General features: G+C 38.2%; 1 protein-coding gene across 2 annotated transcripts; it reads right to left on the reverse strand.

Annotated features, from left to right (window-relative positions):
• Window positions 1-1560: 1560 nt before the first annotated feature.
• cul3b (cullin 3b) lies at window positions 1561-16582 on the reverse strand. 2 transcript variants are annotated; one of them, XM_056374595.1, is made up of 16 exons: window positions 16310-16582; window positions 13804-14001; window positions 10980-11093; window positions 10216-10376; window positions 9585-9699; window positions 8550-8778; window positions 8002-8147; window positions 7118-7294; window positions 6492-6662; window positions 5921-6028; window positions 5200-5324; window positions 4726-4822; window positions 4150-4284; window positions 3759-3945; window positions 3271-3416; window positions 1561-2804 (listed from the first exon to the last, which is right to left on the reverse strand). In XM_056374595.1, exons 1-16 carry the CDS (start codon window positions 16370-16372, stop codon window positions 2673-2675), a joined length of 2304 nt encoding a protein of 767 aa, XP_056230570.1. In that variant the 5' UTR covers window positions 16373-16582; the 3' UTR covers window positions 1561-2672. The 2 variants fall into 2 exon arrangements, with proteins under 2 accessions (XP_056230570.1, XP_056230569.1); XM_056374594.1 differs by having other exon boundaries at window positions 1562-2804; window positions 4150-4281; window positions 16310-16387.
• Between the last annotated feature and the right edge of the window lie 972 nt (window positions 16583-17554).

A 17554-nucleotide genomic window follows, 5' to 3' on the forward strand; every position in this document is an offset into this window, starting at 1 on the left:
ACAGGGACTAAATTCTGAGCGAAAGGGACCCGCTGAAGCGGTGCTACTTTACATCTAAAGCAGCCTATAACATGGAGCAGATGGCATGCGTCTAACAATATGAGAAGACAAAGGAGACAGTCCAGACGGGCTGGGCAGATTTAAAAGTGCAGGGTACGTGTGGAGGGGAGGCTCTAAACCCTGAAAATTAAAGTCACTGTTTGTTAAGACCTTGTTAAGCGCATTAAAACTCCTCAACAGCTCGCTTTTTGGAGCTGCTCATCGCGTTTTGACAGGACTAAGATCAAAGTAAGTTTATAAATGTGTTTTGGCATGAAGGCTTCTTCAGAGCATATACAACACATAAGACCAACAAGTTAAGAATCGGATATAATCCTATTAATATATATATATATATATATATATATACAGTATATATAAAAATTAATTGTAATACAAAAACCAAGCTGAGAAAAAAATATCAAAGTATCAAAAAGCATTGTAATGGATTTATATGACAGCACTTATGTCAATAAAGTCAACACAACAGCCCTGCAATATATCCTACCTTCATATATGGAGACTAAAAGTGTTGATACTGGACAACTGGGCAATCATGAATACACATCATGAAATAAAGTCCCATAAATTTAACCATGAAACTGTGAAATATTCCAATAAATGTTTAAAGCTCAATTTATTATTGAATGCTATTTCATCCTGCTTCTTCTGACAGCAACATTGTTGTCATTTTTATTTAATTCCAGTTGTTTTTATTTCAAAAAGTAAAGAAAAGAAAGAAAGAAAGTTAAAAAAAAAAAAGAAGAAAAAAGAATGGGTTATTTTACAACACCATTTTCCTCAGTTACCATTTTATTTAATAGTGCCACTTTATGAAAAAGTCTTTCTCTGTCAATCAAGACAAATTGAATAGAAGTTGTTGTTTTGGTCTGAATGAGCAGATAGACTATTATGCCTTTGAAATAGAAATAACTAGGATGAAAAAAAAGACCTGAAATAAACTCTGGTATTGTGAAAAAAGCAGGACAAGATGTTTCTCAATAAACATGTCTTGGAATATTTCACAATCTCATGGTTATATGACATTTCTGCATTTGTTGATATGATCTTATTATTTCTGTTCAATATTTAACACATTTAAGCTCCATAATAAAGTTTATAATGTTCAATTTTTGTTGAGATGATTTTAGAAAGGCTGTAGTTTATAGTGCATGAAAATTTTGTTCCATTCATTTTATACCAGAGGGTAAATATTATAAACACCTCTCAGTCTAACACAATACGATTCAACAGCAGCACAATCACAGCCTCAAAAATGACCATGCAGTTTCAGTAAAAATGAATATTTTAACTGTGTGCATTTTCTTATGAGGATTAAGATGTAAAGAAAAATGTTAAACTTAGATCACAAAATGCAGTAGACAAAGTACTTCAGAGGCTTGCAAAGTTCCTCTTGTGAACAGGGGATTTTGACTGTGGCTTACCATTTAAATTGAGCTTTAATTATGGTTAGAGAGGCAAGCATTTCTGACGTTTGCCAAGGCTTTCTCGTGACAGATGTTAAAAAAAGAAAACCCATCCCTTCATTTTTTTTAATTCTACATTTAATATGATGAAAACAAGGCCCTGTACAATCCACCTTCTCAGTGAGTACAATAATTATTTTACAATTTGTACACATTAGAACACGGTGCTAGACTGGTTCCACCTGTTCAAAATGCAGTCGAGAATGGAAAAAAAAATCCTCTTTGAAACCTGCACCACAAGGAACCTTCCATTCAAAGAGAGGAGATACGTTTTTGGCCAATCATACAGCAGGCCTGAAGTGAAAAATGTGTCATGAGAGACCAAACAGCATTTATGGAGCTTTTGTGTGTGCCTTATTCCCCTGATTGATCCATTAGATAAAAGCATGCTGTGAAGCTACAGCTCTTGATCTCTCTAACCACTAGTACAGACCTGGCCAAAGTATTGAAAATGGCATTAAATATTTCAAGTGAGGTGCACTTAATTCATATCAGACATTAAAACAACCTCAAAAAACAGACATATTTGCAACATAAATTAAGCACTCTTCATGTTTTCTCAAGTACTCAAAATGTATTTTACTGCTGTTGTAAACCAGGTCTGTGCCAGTTAACACTTTGTCCTCTTCTTTAAATTTAAAATCCTCTGGGAGGAAAAGGCCAAGAGTGCCTGTCAACCTGTACAGCCATCATTGTGCCACAAAACACAAACATAACACACTGACATCAACATTTTAAACAGGGGAGTGAATTCAAATGTTTTCTTGGTCTTCACGTAGCCACGCGTTTGCTCTAACATGTTGACGGTCGTTCTCGACAGCATGTAGGTAACTGGCAAACAGGCTCACCCAATTCTCTCCAAAGGCCACAAGAAACATGATTTTATACAAAACTAGATCCCCTCCTTTCATTTCTGTCAGTTGAAGAAATCTAATATTGATAGAAAACTTCCCCATCTTTTGCACGTTTTTTTTTTTTGTTTTTTTTTTTACACAATTTATGGAAGAAAAGTTAAGCTTCCCAGTGTTTCCCAGAATCAATGATGAAAGCACTTCCAAGTTCATTCAAACGCATAGCAGTCCACAAAAAAAACAAGGCTCTCAGTTTCTCTCAACTCGATGTTAGCTTTCATTGAATTCACTTGTTTTATGCTACATAAGTGTACACTTTGCGGTCCTCCGGTGTTCGTGCCAAATATTCCCTCTCAATGAGTCCTTCAATGCGCTTCTTGATGACTACAGGACTAGGGAGGAATCGAGCTCGCAACTGCTGTGTGACCTGTGGAGACACAAAACACAGTGTTCAGTATATAATAATCTATTTTTATACAAACATAGTCACTCATTTTAATCACCATTATCATCACCTTGGTTTATATCTTTTGCTTTCATTGTTTGTTCATTTACAGAATTAGACTGTCCAATACCGTGGACAGGTTGTGGCCAAAGAAAGGAAATTGTGCTGGGAATTTATATTGCTTTCATTAGGGAAAGTTTGTTATGCAAGACTTCTTTTCATTCGATCTTCAGCCTTGCCCCTTGTTCCTTGTTCCTTTGCTTAAAACCAGAAGGGCTAACTTCTTGTACATCATATCTCTTACCACTAGGGGGCTCACTGAGGAGACGATAATGTGCTCTGAAAAATGTGGAACCAAGTGTAATACACAATGCCATATTACAGCTTCTGGTTTTATAATAAAGTTTAGTTTTCCTTTAAATCACAGCAACCATTTCAGCCAACTGACCTCTGCTACTAGGACATTATGCTGCATCTTCTTTCTAGACTTCATGATGCGAACGATGGCAGCTTCGATCTCATGCTTCCTGTCGTCGTCCACTTTCTGTCGCGTCTCCTTCCTCTCTGGGTCTGACTCTCCCTGTTTAGCAGCCACTGGAAGGTGCACGAGAGGAAAGAAATGCAAAAGACAAGGAGGAATTACACCAAAAGAACATATTTTCTGTTTGTCAAGTAAGTGCTCTGAATAATTCCCGATGAGACAATTGGTAAGAGTTTCAAACATTTTGTTAAATTTACTGCAGTACATGGTACTATGACATTACAGTACTGAAAAACCTAATGTCACTGCATTGCAGTTAGTCTTCGAACTAAGTAAAAGTCTCTGCTATGCATATTAGACAAACATACAGTATATAGTAACAATGCATCAGTAACAAAATAATCAAGTTATTTTGTTTCTAGTCTGAAAACTTCATATGAACTTAATTCTTCTACCTGTCTGGATCTTGACACGGTGTAGTTTGGAGGTAAACTGGTCATTGACTGTAAACACATGGCCATTCTCAATCTCCTTGGACTTGGGCTCCTTGGTGAGGACTCTCTGAGTGGGTTTCCCACAGGCCAGCGACTGCAGCGCTCGCACCAGCTCCCTCTCTGGGATGTCTGTCTCCTGCTGGATCTCCTACAGGGTGGAGAGATCAAGTTCAGGTCTATGAGAATACAATAAGCAAGATGTAACAGACAGAGAAACTTGTATAAGAAATGTTTTCCAGGTGAAGTCATCCACTATCAATCAACAGGCTGTTGTTTGTGTTTTTGGCACAGAATATTGTTCAGTGATACAAGGGGAATATTGTGTAGCATATCGAGGCATTAAATACTGTACCTCAAAGGTGGACTTCTCTCTGTTGTTGAAAAGCATGAGGATGGTCATCTGGAAGGTGGAGACCTGCAGGATGTGCTTCCTGGTGTTGGAGCCTGTCACCTGGGCTCCTCCCACTCCAACCTCTGACCCGTCCTCCTGTGGGGATGAAAGACCACAATCTAAACAAATGGTTCGGAATCCCTTGCCACAAAAAAAAATACGTTTCGTGTTACTGAAAATCCTCCCAACACTATATTTCCTTGTTGTTCAAATAATGTAAATGTTCTTAACAAGAGAAAGTTATCACTACGTGAGAAATACACATGACATATGTCACATGGCAGTCTACCAGTGCAGATTCATTCTCAGTTTTGCACTCAGTAAAATACTGAGTCTTTTACAATTATTTGTCACATTTCGTTGTCTTCATTTATCTTTATACTTGTGCCAGTGTCACAACGTGTTTCTAGCATTACATTTAAAAGTAAAATATTATTTAAATACTTTAAACAACATTGCCTGGAAGACATTAGTCTCTAAACTTTCACAACTGAAACCATATATATATATGATATTCTTCTTATAGATGATACATACCTTTTTGATGGGACCATAGAAGGTGGCATTTAGATCTGCAGAGCCCATATGGTGCTGCAGTGTGAGTTGTCTGCCGCTGTGCTTACCAAGATAAAACCTAAAAGCAGGATGAAGTCACTCCAGGTTAACCTCTAAGAATAGTCAATATGCCACAATTAATCTCATTTAAGTGTTAGTACTTTCTGCAACAGGCCCTAGTAGAAGAACACCTTGACAATACAACATGGCACCAACTTATGATAATTATATTTCGCAGAATAACCACAAGCTTACATAACTGAAAAGCATTGTTACTCTGGTCAGCTTCCACTTGTAAAAAAACATAATGTGGCTTTGTAAGACTCTTCCCTTTGGATCATACAGAGAAACATTTCAGAAATATCTGGAGTGAAACCAAAGTGCTGCTGTAAAACAATGCACAAAGATAAACAATCAACCTCTGATTCTGTGCAAGAAGTGTATTAACTGACCAACCTCCTAAATACTTCAAATGCATGTCGTGGTGAAGGAGGGATATTGCACTTGGGTGTTGCTGATTGTGTTGGCCAGTATCCCGTGGTCAAGACTCTCACAGTGAGATCAACCCCTCCAAGTGACACCTGATGTTAGAAAAACACAAGACACACAATCAGGTTTCAGTCTATGCTGATGTAATTACACACTGTAGCTTACTGCTGCTGTACACTGATTTTATTGGTGCAATTAGAAGTTTAGAAACAAATGGAAAAGGTAGAACTTAGACAGAAAATAACTACAGACTACTGACACAAACTGGGTACACCCAAATCCGAAATCTTGTAATTTCTAATAATTACAATAAATTTTATTAAATTACCTTTTAAAAATAGCCTTTAGCTATAGACTGTGCAAAATCATGCGTAAATGATTACTGGAATTCACACTCCAAATGTGACACTTCCACTATGTGCTAAACATGAGTTGCGTTTCAGCAAATTACAATGACAATCAGACACAATAACAGACATTCTGGTGACAAAAAGCCATGCGACAGCACAGCACAACCAGAAATTAGCACAATGTATTCCCAGGATATGGATAGTTATGTGTGTAATTGTTTTAATTTAATTGAGTAACGTAGCAATACTAATTCGAGCAGCCATTATTCATGAATGACAGATAGCAAGTGGGCTTTTTATTTTGACAGAAACAGTTGTGGTGTGTAGTGTCTCCTCACCCCAGTTGTTTGTAGATGTTGTCTAAACTCATCCATGGTGGTGTTCGAGATGCTCATATCCCGGAACATGCCCTCCAGTTTGGATGTGAACTGACAGCCGCATTCAGTCTAAGCAGTGAAGACCAGAAGAAGGATCACATTTAGCTGATGAAAATGCTATTTACAGTAAATGGACACAGTGGATACAGTCTGCTTACTATGTGTCCTCTATCTAACCTTCCTTTGTCATGTACCTAGACACTGAATAAACTTTAAATCCTTACCATAGGGATTTGCAGTAGGTGCCGATTAACAAGATCATGCAAGGTGTGTGATAGTAACACCTTTTAGTATCAGCAGACGCATGGAAAATCTCAGTGATGTGATAAATTTAAAGAATCTTTTTTGGAATTGTTGAGCAGTTATAAGCACAGGAAAAAAAAGAAAAGAAGAAATACTGCATAAGACCGTTTCAGGTCGATAACCAATTTTTCTCATCTAAAGGCAGAAAGTTTTGAATTCGGTGCAAATCTTGACTGAAATCTCACTATTTTACTCCAAAGAAAATGACTTATATTGCACTCCTTCTCACCTTAAGCTTTGAGATCATGTTTTTCTCAGAGTCATCAGAGACGCTCTTGTTGGTGAGCAGCCTGCGGGCCAGGTGCTGCTTGTAGTACCTCTCAAACACGTCCTTTTCCTGCATGAAGCGGAAAAGCACCATGGCCTTGTCCAGTATAGACTCCACCTCCTGCTCTGTCAGCTGGATTAAATAAACAAAGATGTGACACAGCACACAACCAGGTTACACCCATTGTATAAGAACATACAGCAGGTGAGGACAGTCAAACAGACTCAATAGTCTACTCTGACTAGCATCTTTGATACTATTTACTACTACTGTATGTATTTTAGTAAGATGCAAATGAAATGTAGAATACTTCAGCTTGTGCTGTAGTATTTACATATGAAGATGATGCAACTAGACCAAATTAGAATAAACAGCAATAAAGGCTGGTTAGATTACCAGTTTATGGCAGTTACCTCCACCTGTATCAAACTGAGACAGAATTTTGCATCTCTCTAAATATAATAATGGCCCTTATTGTTTATGTAATATGTGGTTTAGCATAAAATCGAAACAGTTCTATGTTGCAGTGTGGCATTAAATCTTGAAATGCCAGTAACATCTGTGGCATGAATGTATAGAAGGCTCACCCCTTTAACACCTTTCTTCAATTTGTCATCGATGAAAAGTGAGAGGTACTCGGGCGAGCGAGAGTTGAGGTTAAGGAAGTACTCAAAGTCACCAGCAATGGTTTGTTTGAAGAGCCTGTCATTATTGAAAGACTCCTGGAGGAAGCGGTCGAAACGGGACTTCAGGTCCAGCAAACCCTGCAGGAAGGAGACAGGGATGAAGGAGGATGATTCGGCAGCAGTTTGCATTAGCAGTAGCTTAACACAGCAATTAAAGCTCCAACAGTAGCTACAGCAGAGGAGAGCCGATCTCATCAGAAAACACGGAGGCTGCTGTCTGTTAGCTGACAGTGAGAGCTGGAACGTAGGAGTGAAAGTGCAAACCACAGAAACTATTTTATACAGGAGCTTCAAAACTACTGTAGGATGCACATAACAAGGCTTTCAAATACAGTGCCTTCTCTTTAGTCACCTGAATGACCTCACATATTATTCAGCACAGTGCAACAACAGCGTGTGGTTGAGGGCACAGACCATCATGGTTCGTGGCAACAAATGCAGGGGGTCAGAGCAGTTATCCTCTGCTAGGAGGTAATAGAAGTATATTATGGTCAAAGCTTGGCATGCAATGGTGTGTTAAAGCTTGCTAAGCCAGTGGAAATTACTCCATGATCTCTTACATGGCTGAATGTTAGGAACAGTCTTTTACTCTCTCATTTGCTGAAAATATATATGTGGTTACAAGGTTATATTGCACTTCAACAGAGCATGTGTATGACCTAACCTGTCTCCCATCTTGCTGAGGCACATTAATTGAAAATTTCACATGATGTTCCTGCTGGTTCAGAAGGAATGAGCAATAATATAACCGCACTGCAGCATCTCCTGATAAATGAGCATCTCACCTGGATGTAGTCTACAGGATTCTTTCCCTCGCCCTCCTCTGACACGAGAGCCTTGCCTTGCTCCCGCAGGTATGAGCTCATACACTCACACATGGTCTTCAGCCCATTGGGAACCCTGCTGAACAGCTTGTACATGCACGCCAAGTCTGTAGATGGAGATGCATGAGTACACTTACACACGTCAGAAATCAGAAAACCAATTGAAAATGCCTGATCAGCTGAGATCTGTTTATTTGTGCAGAGTGAATTGAGAGACTTGAGCAGAAGGCAGAAAATTGAATCATTCTTGTATTCCTCATATTTCATTGTTTGACATGAGGAACGCAGGGGAACACTGTGACTGCATGACTGATATAGTGAGATATATCTCTTTTGCAAGTGACAGTTGCAAGGTTTATTAAAGAGTGTTGGGGATTTCTATTTCTCTGTGTCATGGCGTGAAGCAGAACCTCTCACTGCAACTTGTGTGGATTTCATTTTCACTGATAAATGACTAACTACAAATGCAGAACACATAAAGTGTAGGTTGCATACGATGGAGTACTTACCGTCTGTTTTGCCGTTCTTGAGCATGTGGACCAGGCCTGAGTTCTCCATCTCTACAATGGTTTTCATGTGTTTGGAGATGAGTTCCCTTTCCACCACCTTGACAATAGGCTCCTCTGTGGACTTATCCAGGCAGTGCATCACTCGCTCAATCTCCTCATTAATTCTGGCTTCCACCTTCTTTATGTACACGCTGGCACTGTTTTCCGCAAGGAACTTTTGGCTCTCCATCTGAGTAAAACAAGAAACACTTTTCTCAGACACATGTATTTTTTGTGTTAATTCAGAACCAAATTGTAAACTTCTGTTGTAAACAACTTCTCATGGATGCACTTCTCAATTTTAGTTATTTATCCTGTATGTAAATACAGTATATATACTGTATGCCATTGTTAAACCTTTTTCAAAGATGTTTCATCTATCATGACGTATTGTATTTTATTTATATGGATCTCGGAAAGGGAAGATGTATCCAAAGAAACAACAAACAGGGATCCAAATAAAGGATGAACTAAAATTACTGACTCATGGTTGTATGCCTCTGCCAATCAGCCAAGTTGCAGGAAATATGGTAACAATCTCCCCTTCCTGAGTTACAGCGTTGAATAATGTCTAATTGTGTTTTTGCAGAACATATGATGTCACAGTGAAGTTGACTTTTGACCTTTTGGATATGAAATGCCATCACTTAATTTTATCCTATTACAGACGTTTGTTGTGTTAAATTGTGTTATAATTAGCATTGAACTAATGAGTTATGGCCAAAAACATGTTTTGTGAGGTTACAGTGCCCCTTGACCTTTGACCACCAAATTCTAATCAGTTCATCCTTGAGTCCAAATGAATGTTTGTGCCAAATCTAAATAAATTCCCTCAGGTTGGTCTGAAGACATCACATTTAAGAGGCCAAAACTGTATCATGTTCACGAGAATGGGACAGACAAATGGACAATGCGAAAAATAATGCCTACAGCCCTGGCTGTCGACGGCATGGAGGCAACAATGATCAGTCATAGGAATGCTCTTTTTTCACAAACCTGGAAAAATTCTGCAGACATTTCTAAGAACGGTGCCTCAAAGTCTTCTTCATAAACAGATCTCCCTTCAAGGCCGAGGATCATTAACATCTGGCAGGCATTTCTAATGGCCCCCCTGGAGCAAAGGAGAAGCAGACCAAATGCTGAAGGCAAAATCAGTAATGCAAGACAATAAAACACAATAAATAAGATGCAATGCTAAATAAGAAAAGAAACAATAAAAACATTTCTGAATGCTCATGTCACACATACTCATACTTTATGGCTACCATTAAATTTTGGTTATTTGAAAATAAAATACTATCAGGCACACAAGGCTCATTAAAAAAAAAAAAAAATAAAAATAAAAATATCAATGTCAGAGGCTTCTTTCTATGAACATTCCAGCAGTTGAAACTGTATGAGACTTACCCGATGGCTCTTTTATTGATTATGCCAAAATCATGAAACCTGTCCACCTCTGGTAACACATGATGACTTATCATTTTCCATAATTATTTGACTAAGAATGATGTGATTTCCCTTTTCTTCCCAGTTTATGTGCAACTGAAATTAAAATGAACTTCTCAACATGAACTGGTAATTAATTAATTAGACTGTCATGCAATCAATCCTGTTTAAATTTGGCTACCTGTCCACCACTTCCCCCTTCCTCTCGCGTGCGATCATGTCCAGCAGGGTCTGTCGGAGGTGGTCTCTGATGCAGCCATAGCGAACCACCTGATCCCTAAAGATGATAAGACCCAGGTTGTAGACATTCTCTACATTGTTCTGCTGTACATAAACTCGGTCCTGCAGGACAAACAAAAAAAGAGAACATCATCATAAGACAAAAGCACTATTTAAAAGACATTGCATCTTCAACACCTTATATTGAATTTAAATGTGTTTCTGTTAGTTTAAGGAGGTTTCAGCTTAACTAAAATTCAATCTCATTACATGATAAGAAGGCACAGTGTTTAGTTTAATTTCAGTGTTACCTCCTGACTCAGCTGCTCACTTACGTATTACATTTTTTTTTGCCAAGATAATTTTTTTGCTGGGTAAGATTTCAGGTTCATTTTAAAATACATACAGTATCTGTTTCTGTGGTAATGTGTAAATATAACCATGGATCAACCGTGTATGTCCACACTATGGGCACCAGAGGAGTGCAAGCTGCTCTCTGTAGTTTAGTTAACTTAGTGGATACTTCCGGTTAGACTAACAAAACAGATAATTTCCCTAAGACACAGATATGCATATTTTTCTAAAATACTAACCAATATTCAGTTGTATAATTCTGCTGGTCTTCCTCATTGATAGGTGCTGTCATTCAGTTTGATGAAGAATACTTTCAGTAAGCTGTGTAAATGCCGGGTTGTGTGAGAGTCTTGGGAAACTTCAGCTACTCACCATATACATCAGGATGTCTCTGATCATGACCATCGCCGTCTGATGGTCATTCCAGGCCTGATTTAGGGTTTGGAGGAAGTTATTATTTAGGGAGTTGAGGACATCTTCTCGTACCTTTGAGCGAGACAGACAAACACACATGCAAAGGAGGGAAAATATTACAGTGTGACCCATGATGTTAGTGACAACAAAATGCCTGACCATGAACAAACAACTTGAAAAAGTATTGTTTAAAAGAAAAAATGCTTCTGAATCATGCTGAGACTAACATTTGAGATTTCTTACTCATGCAGTCTTTTATTGTGACCTTACTTGGCTGTTTCTTTAGTACCTTTTATCTAGTACTGAGGCACACAACAGCTTCATAATAGTCACACTGCAGTGTGACTCAGCACTGTAAACCAGCGTCTCTGTAGAGTAAGATTCTTAAGGACACACCGACCTTCCTTTTTTTCTCCTTTTGAGCAGAGATGCTAAATTATCATCTGCTTCTTATGTTACATGAGATCATCCCTCACAGACTCACTAACTTCTTTTAGAAATGCTTTAGTGCATTTATGAAGCAAACCCATTATCTGAACATACCTTTAAATCAAACATATATTGTGCACACTCATGGCTTACTTATAAAAGTAATTATGAGGTAACTATTACATCCTACAACTAATACATCTGTTCTGACTCAGTATAAAGCTGCTGCTCCATCATGTTAAACAATACCTTTAAGTAGTTTCGTATATTAAGCAATTGTTAAATTAATGTCATATTCATCATAAAATGATGTTAGAGGGATATGATGCACTACTACAAATAATCATAAAGGAAACACAAGTGTGATTTCGTCCATTGGTTTTTGGCTAGTTATACAGAGCCAGACAACATACGTATAACATTTGTTGCCGTGTTTTCCAGTCACTTGGAGAACATTAGAAGAAGTAACCACAAGTTTTAGTAGAAAAACACATGGTTGAACTAACATGCATGGAGACGAGAAGAATTTTACGCTCTTCTTCAGGCCTTATCTAGATATCAGTAGAGGAACTGTAACTGTTGCCTCTTTTATGCTGGCTTCAAAATTCACCTGCTGTTCTGTCTGCCTGGTCAGTGCTGGGCAGCGAACTGAGCCCAGAGAGTAAACCCGTTCTGTCAGTAATACTTGATGGCAGAAATCGTTAGGCCAAACACAGAACCAACTGAAAAGTAAAATGACTGCTGCATAGGAATAACCTTACAGTATTGTACAGTATGACTCAACAACAAAATTATCATCTTTGATTTGTTTTCTAAACTTAAGTCTGGTTGAAATGTCTGAGATCTGTCTGTAGATATTCAGGCTGTATGCAAACCATTATTACACATTTCTTTGAAAGTGATATTTGGATCATTATTAGATAATAAAAACATATTCTGGTGTCAGAGCTCTCTTCTTTGATTTGTTCCTTGTTGACAGTCCCTCACTGCTAATTTACTAAGCCTGCCAAGTTAAGAATGTGCATTTAATTAAGCTGTAAAACCATCTGCTGGTATACAACAGCAGCCTGCTCAAATATTGCTCATTGGGTATCTGCACACTGTATGCTGCACGGAAGCATTCACTTAAGAGATCACATGACTGAACTTAATTTGTTGGTAATTATATGCAACAAAATAAAAGGGGGAAAGTTTAGGAAAAACATTCACTGATGGCTCCTCTACCTTATTAGTAGAAATCTGAAATGAACTAGTGTCATCGTTAGATTGGATCGCTGTTCCTTGTGCAAATTATTATTATTATTTTTTTTTTTTTAAACGGACTGTGTAAAAATAATCCAATTCACTAACACTTGGCATGTCCACCATTTCATTTACAACTGTTCTCTGCAGGTAAATTTGAAAAAATTTGAAAAAACTGTCAGTCAAAAATTGTCAGTCACAGAAATGAGGAATCTGTGTAAAGGATGTCTGAGTGATCCTTAAAAGACTTTTGCAAATCTCCCACCAGAAAAGGATTGAGTAACCTTTGAAATCGTATTCCCCATTTTTCTGACTTCATTTAATGCTCACTCGCCCCCACAAGGCTGCTCATGAATGGAAACAGTGCCTGTTTCCTTGTATTACCTTTGTTTTGCAAGGATGACACACGGGCCAAAAAACAATATTAAGGTTAATATGAAACTTATGTCACATTCTGTTAAGAATCAACAGGGCAACTGAGAATGGGCTTTCAAGCAGTTAGCTTAAATTCAGATCCAAAATTCAATAGTTCTGATTACATTTTGAATGGGTTGGAGAAGGACATTAACACTATCCACAGGTCAGTTTTTTCTGTTGTACCACAAACTGTCACCACAAATCAATTAATCATTTAATCAAAGAATTCAGTGTTTCTAAATGTAGACCTAGTCCTACATTTTGGCAACACTAATTAAATATTAGGTAAGTATGTACCAGTAATGAACTATTACACACTTCAGTGACAGAGAGGTCAAATGCACTTTAAAAAACACAAAAACAGAAGCATAAATCACAAGTTTTAATTAAATCTGTTATTACCTGACTTTGAGTGTCTGGCAAATTAACTAAACTTAAGTGGTGCACCTTTGTGGGTGCTATAATTTCTTCTGACACTGACAAAGCACATTTTCTTGTTAAAGATATAGTGATATTTTCATGTAAATCAGCCTTTTATGTGAAGGCAACTGCATGGAAATTCAAAATACTATGAAGCTGAAGGGTTAAGAAATAACTAATGTGATAACTACAGGGTGTGTAATCTTGACTGGTCCTGCCAAAATATACTTAAAGTTCTGCAACTGTGGTAACCTGTAATCTCTGTTAGTCTTACTTTGTTGATAAGGTGTTCAGTGACGACCTCCCGCAGGCCTGTGTACAGCTTCTCTCCATGTTTGTGGAGCACCATTGTGTAGGCGTTCCTGTATAGTTCCTCAAAGCTCAGACCACTGTTATTCTTCCTCTGAATCTCCTGGATGGCATTCTTCAGAAGGTCCCAAATATTGTTGACGTACTTCTCATCCATCGTCATCTGCAAAAGCCAGTAATGGATTGAATAAACTGACCATCACCTATCATTGTTTGAAGCAACAATTAGAAACAAGGATATTTTTTGTAAATAAAGCCTCCCGATGCAGAAAGGCTCCCACCACTATGTATGGAAATGAGGGGCAGGGAATGGAATGCAGAATGAATGTTCTATCCGATTAGTCCCCATTAATAACCACAAACCTTGTAAAGGTCTATAATATTCCATAATTGTCAATTCACAGTCTTTAACTATCTACTTTATTACTGAGAATGAGCCACTAACAGGGCACTGTGTTCTACCTGAAATGACGGCAACACTTCTCCCACAAGCTCCCACATCGTTGCTGTTCACACATCCGTGGGCTTATACAAAAACATAAACGAGTAAGGGAACCTTCTGCTCCAGTCTGAAATTCTGAGGTGATACTTCCTCCCCTGTTGTGTTTAATGCCCTTGATGATCTCCACCAAACATATGCCTTAATACATAGATGATTAGGGTTGATATTTGAGCCTTGGTTGACGTTTGCTGATTATAGCAAATAATGGAGAAGTTTTACTAAACCTGAAAGAAAGGTCTGGAAGAATCAACCAGGGCAAATAAGCTGCCTTACATCAAAAAGGTCCTAATATGACAACTACATTAACAGCTCCAAGGAGTGCTGTTACCATGCCAACTCAATTAAATACAAACACAGGAGAATTAAGTTGTATTAAACACAAACTCACATACCAAAAAAGACTGAACTTAAATGTCACAAACGTGCCCCAAGTACTAAGTAGTTATTACTAAAAGCATTAGCTTTATGAAGAAGATGTAAAATTAAGGCGATACATGCCAATATCCATGCACTATGAGTAGGGCCTGTCAGTATGTAGGCCAACCAATTAGTATTAAATGTTTAAGAAACAATGATATATGTCCATAATTGTGAGATTACTCAGTTGGGGTTCTGTAATGCTTTATCTGCCAATCCCACACATTTTCTAAATATGACTAAACTGACCAAAACTGCAAAGTCCTTATTAGCTTCTTATGCACATTAAAACTGATTGCAACTTCAATTTTCTACGTTTTCACGTACCATTTAAAAGCTGGTGGTTTCAGATTGCATGGTCTGGTTGGAAAATGCATTTGATTCGTCAAGCTTTTAGTACAAATAGGTAATGCAAGAAACTTATCAGTCACACACATTTTTAACTTATCAGCAACAGAAAAAGTGGAGAAAAATGTAGTTTTGCACAGAACTGAGCTGTGGTGCATCATTATAATTAAAAATATCAAAAAGCTATAAACTTAAACAGTTATCATCAGCAAGCATGTAGGCTTCCCAATATCCAAAGACATGTTGGCCATGGGAGAAAATGTGCCACCCCAAGTCAAGAGGAACAGTGTGTGCAGTGTGCTTAGCAGACAAGCCCAAACACATGCATGTCAAGATGCTGCTCCGACAGCAGGTCTGTCAGGACTGAGCCACATTCAACAGGCTTACTTAAGTACAGGTGTTCTCTGTATTAACATGAGCAAACTATGTGGCCACTGCCACACAACTTGAAATTTTTGTTAGTTACCCTAATGTACAGACTTACTCAGCCAGTCACAGACAGGCTGAAATTTCATGTCATGCAGAATGAGGTCAGTTCATAAATGAGGTCTTTCAATGACTTGCAGACAAACGGAGTGCCAGCAAGACGAGGAGAGGAATCCTACATCACCGTTTTACTACGGACATAACAAAACCAGGACTTCGAATCAACACTGTCTGAGTCATTAATGCAAACCTAGAACTAGGTTAGATGGCTTGTTTTTTTTGTTTGCATCCATTTACAGCTGTGGTAACGTTGCTGCTTGTTCTTGCATGCATTTGGGAAATCTAGCAAGCATTTTAGTACAGAAACGTCAGCCAGATCTAGAGCTCAGACACAACGAAATGTGATGCATTTGATAAAGGGAAAGCCAAAAGCAGTCAAAACAACAAGTGTCAAGAGCCAGGGCTAACGCTAGCGTCGGCTATGTCGACAAACCCAATATGCAAGCTACGGTTTCGGGAGTTGTGACATATTTTAACGTTAAAGACAATGAAAGTGACTCATAAAATTTATCACCCAGGTCAACAGAGCAGCCACCCAACCGACCAACCAAGGGTGAGGGCGACTGGACATTTGACGGCTGCACTTTGTTTACGGATAGACAAATCGTATCTGCTGCTCAGCTGGTTAGCCTGCTAGCATTTAGCCAGCAGCCCAGACCGCGGTGGTCGAGTCACCGCCTGTCGGGCAGACAGAGCACCGACTGCGGTGTGCACTTACAGGAAAGGCCCGTATCCTCATTTTGGTGTCCTTCTTGGTGCCGCCTTTGCTGAGATTGGACATGGTTGCCTCGTCCGTGGGGCTCTGTATTCACATGAAAGTGTTATCCAGGGAGGGACGGGGGTGACTACTGGTTTATGGAGCAGCCGACGAGCTTTCACTCGACCTCGGTAGCTCCGCGTCCCGGCACCGCAAGTTTATTGTTGACAGCCAAACGCCAGATCCGATACTTCTTCATGCAGCAATGGCGGACTACCTGCAGTTCTCATTGCGCAGAGCTCACGCACTCCAACTCACGCGAGAAATCAATAATTGAGAACAATTTCACAACTTTACTTGCAGTTTTACCATAGAAACTGGTTTATGAAGTATTCAGAGCCTTTACCTCGGTAAAAATACTAATACCACACTGTGTATATAATGTCATTGTATTATTATTACTTTTAATCTGCCGATTATTTGGTTTTTTGGTAAAGTTTCTAGAAATAATTTAAAATGATAAAAAGATATACTTTACAATCATGTACACTAGTTTAATCTAATTTCATTAATTAATTTGGGTACTTCATTTACATAATGTATAGCAAATCATCATATTTTATAAATTCCTCATATGTTTTGTATTGAAAAATCTTAATCTATAATCAATGTCTATTTTGTAGGGCAAGTCTTCCTGAACCTGCTATGTGCCATGTTTGTAGTTATTTTTCAGTGGTGGAAGAAGTACAAAAAGTAGATTCTTTAGTTATTCTATTAAATAATCCCACCATAGGCAGATTATGAGAAAATGGGCCCCTGGACATAGACGGGTAAACAACACCCCCCCCCCCCCCTCCTATATTGGACCCCAGACAGATAATTTACATAAATTATCAAAATTAAAAACACCCATAATGCAGAATGGCCATTGTTTTATATTATGTGAAGAAAAGTTATGTAAAACAGTATCTTCATTTAAAACATTTTTACTGTGAATCACTTGTTTTTATTGAGGATGTAATTATGATTTTGTTCTTGGTATTTTCAATAATATGAGATGTCCCTGTCCGACTTCTGTTGACTACATTGTTGCATGCAAATAGGCTCTTGCAGAGCTCCACATACTAATACTTGCCCGTAATCTTTATAAAGCTAAAGGGTTATAAAGATAATGTTCTTTTTCTCAAATTCATTAATGAAATTGTACTTTGATTTCAATCAAATTTGAATTAGGATGTCAGATTTAATGCTCTACCTTTGATGACT

Source organism: Seriola aureovittata, chromosome 4, assembly GCF_021018895.1.
Source record: "Seriola aureovittata isolate HTS-2021-v1 ecotype China chromosome 4, ASM2101889v1, whole genome shotgun sequence".
NCBI classification, from domain to species: Eukaryota; Metazoa; Chordata; class Actinopteri; order Carangiformes; family Carangidae; genus Seriola; species Seriola aureovittata.

Excerpts from the sequence above, each read along its gene's own strand:
- cul3b (XM_056374595.1), bottom strand. The coding sequence starts at position 16,372 with ATGTCCAATCTCAGCAAAGGCGGCACCAAGAAGGACACCAAAATGAGG. Across the intron at positions 6,663-7,117 it reads TGAAGAAAGGTGTTAAAGGG|CTGACAGAGCAGGAGGTGGA; the intron begins GTGAGCCTTCTA and ends TATTTAATCCAG. Across the intron at positions 3,946-4,149 it reads GAGAGAAGTCCACCTTTGAG|GAGATCCAGCAGGAGACAGA; the intron begins GTACAGTATTTA and ends TCCACCCTGTAG.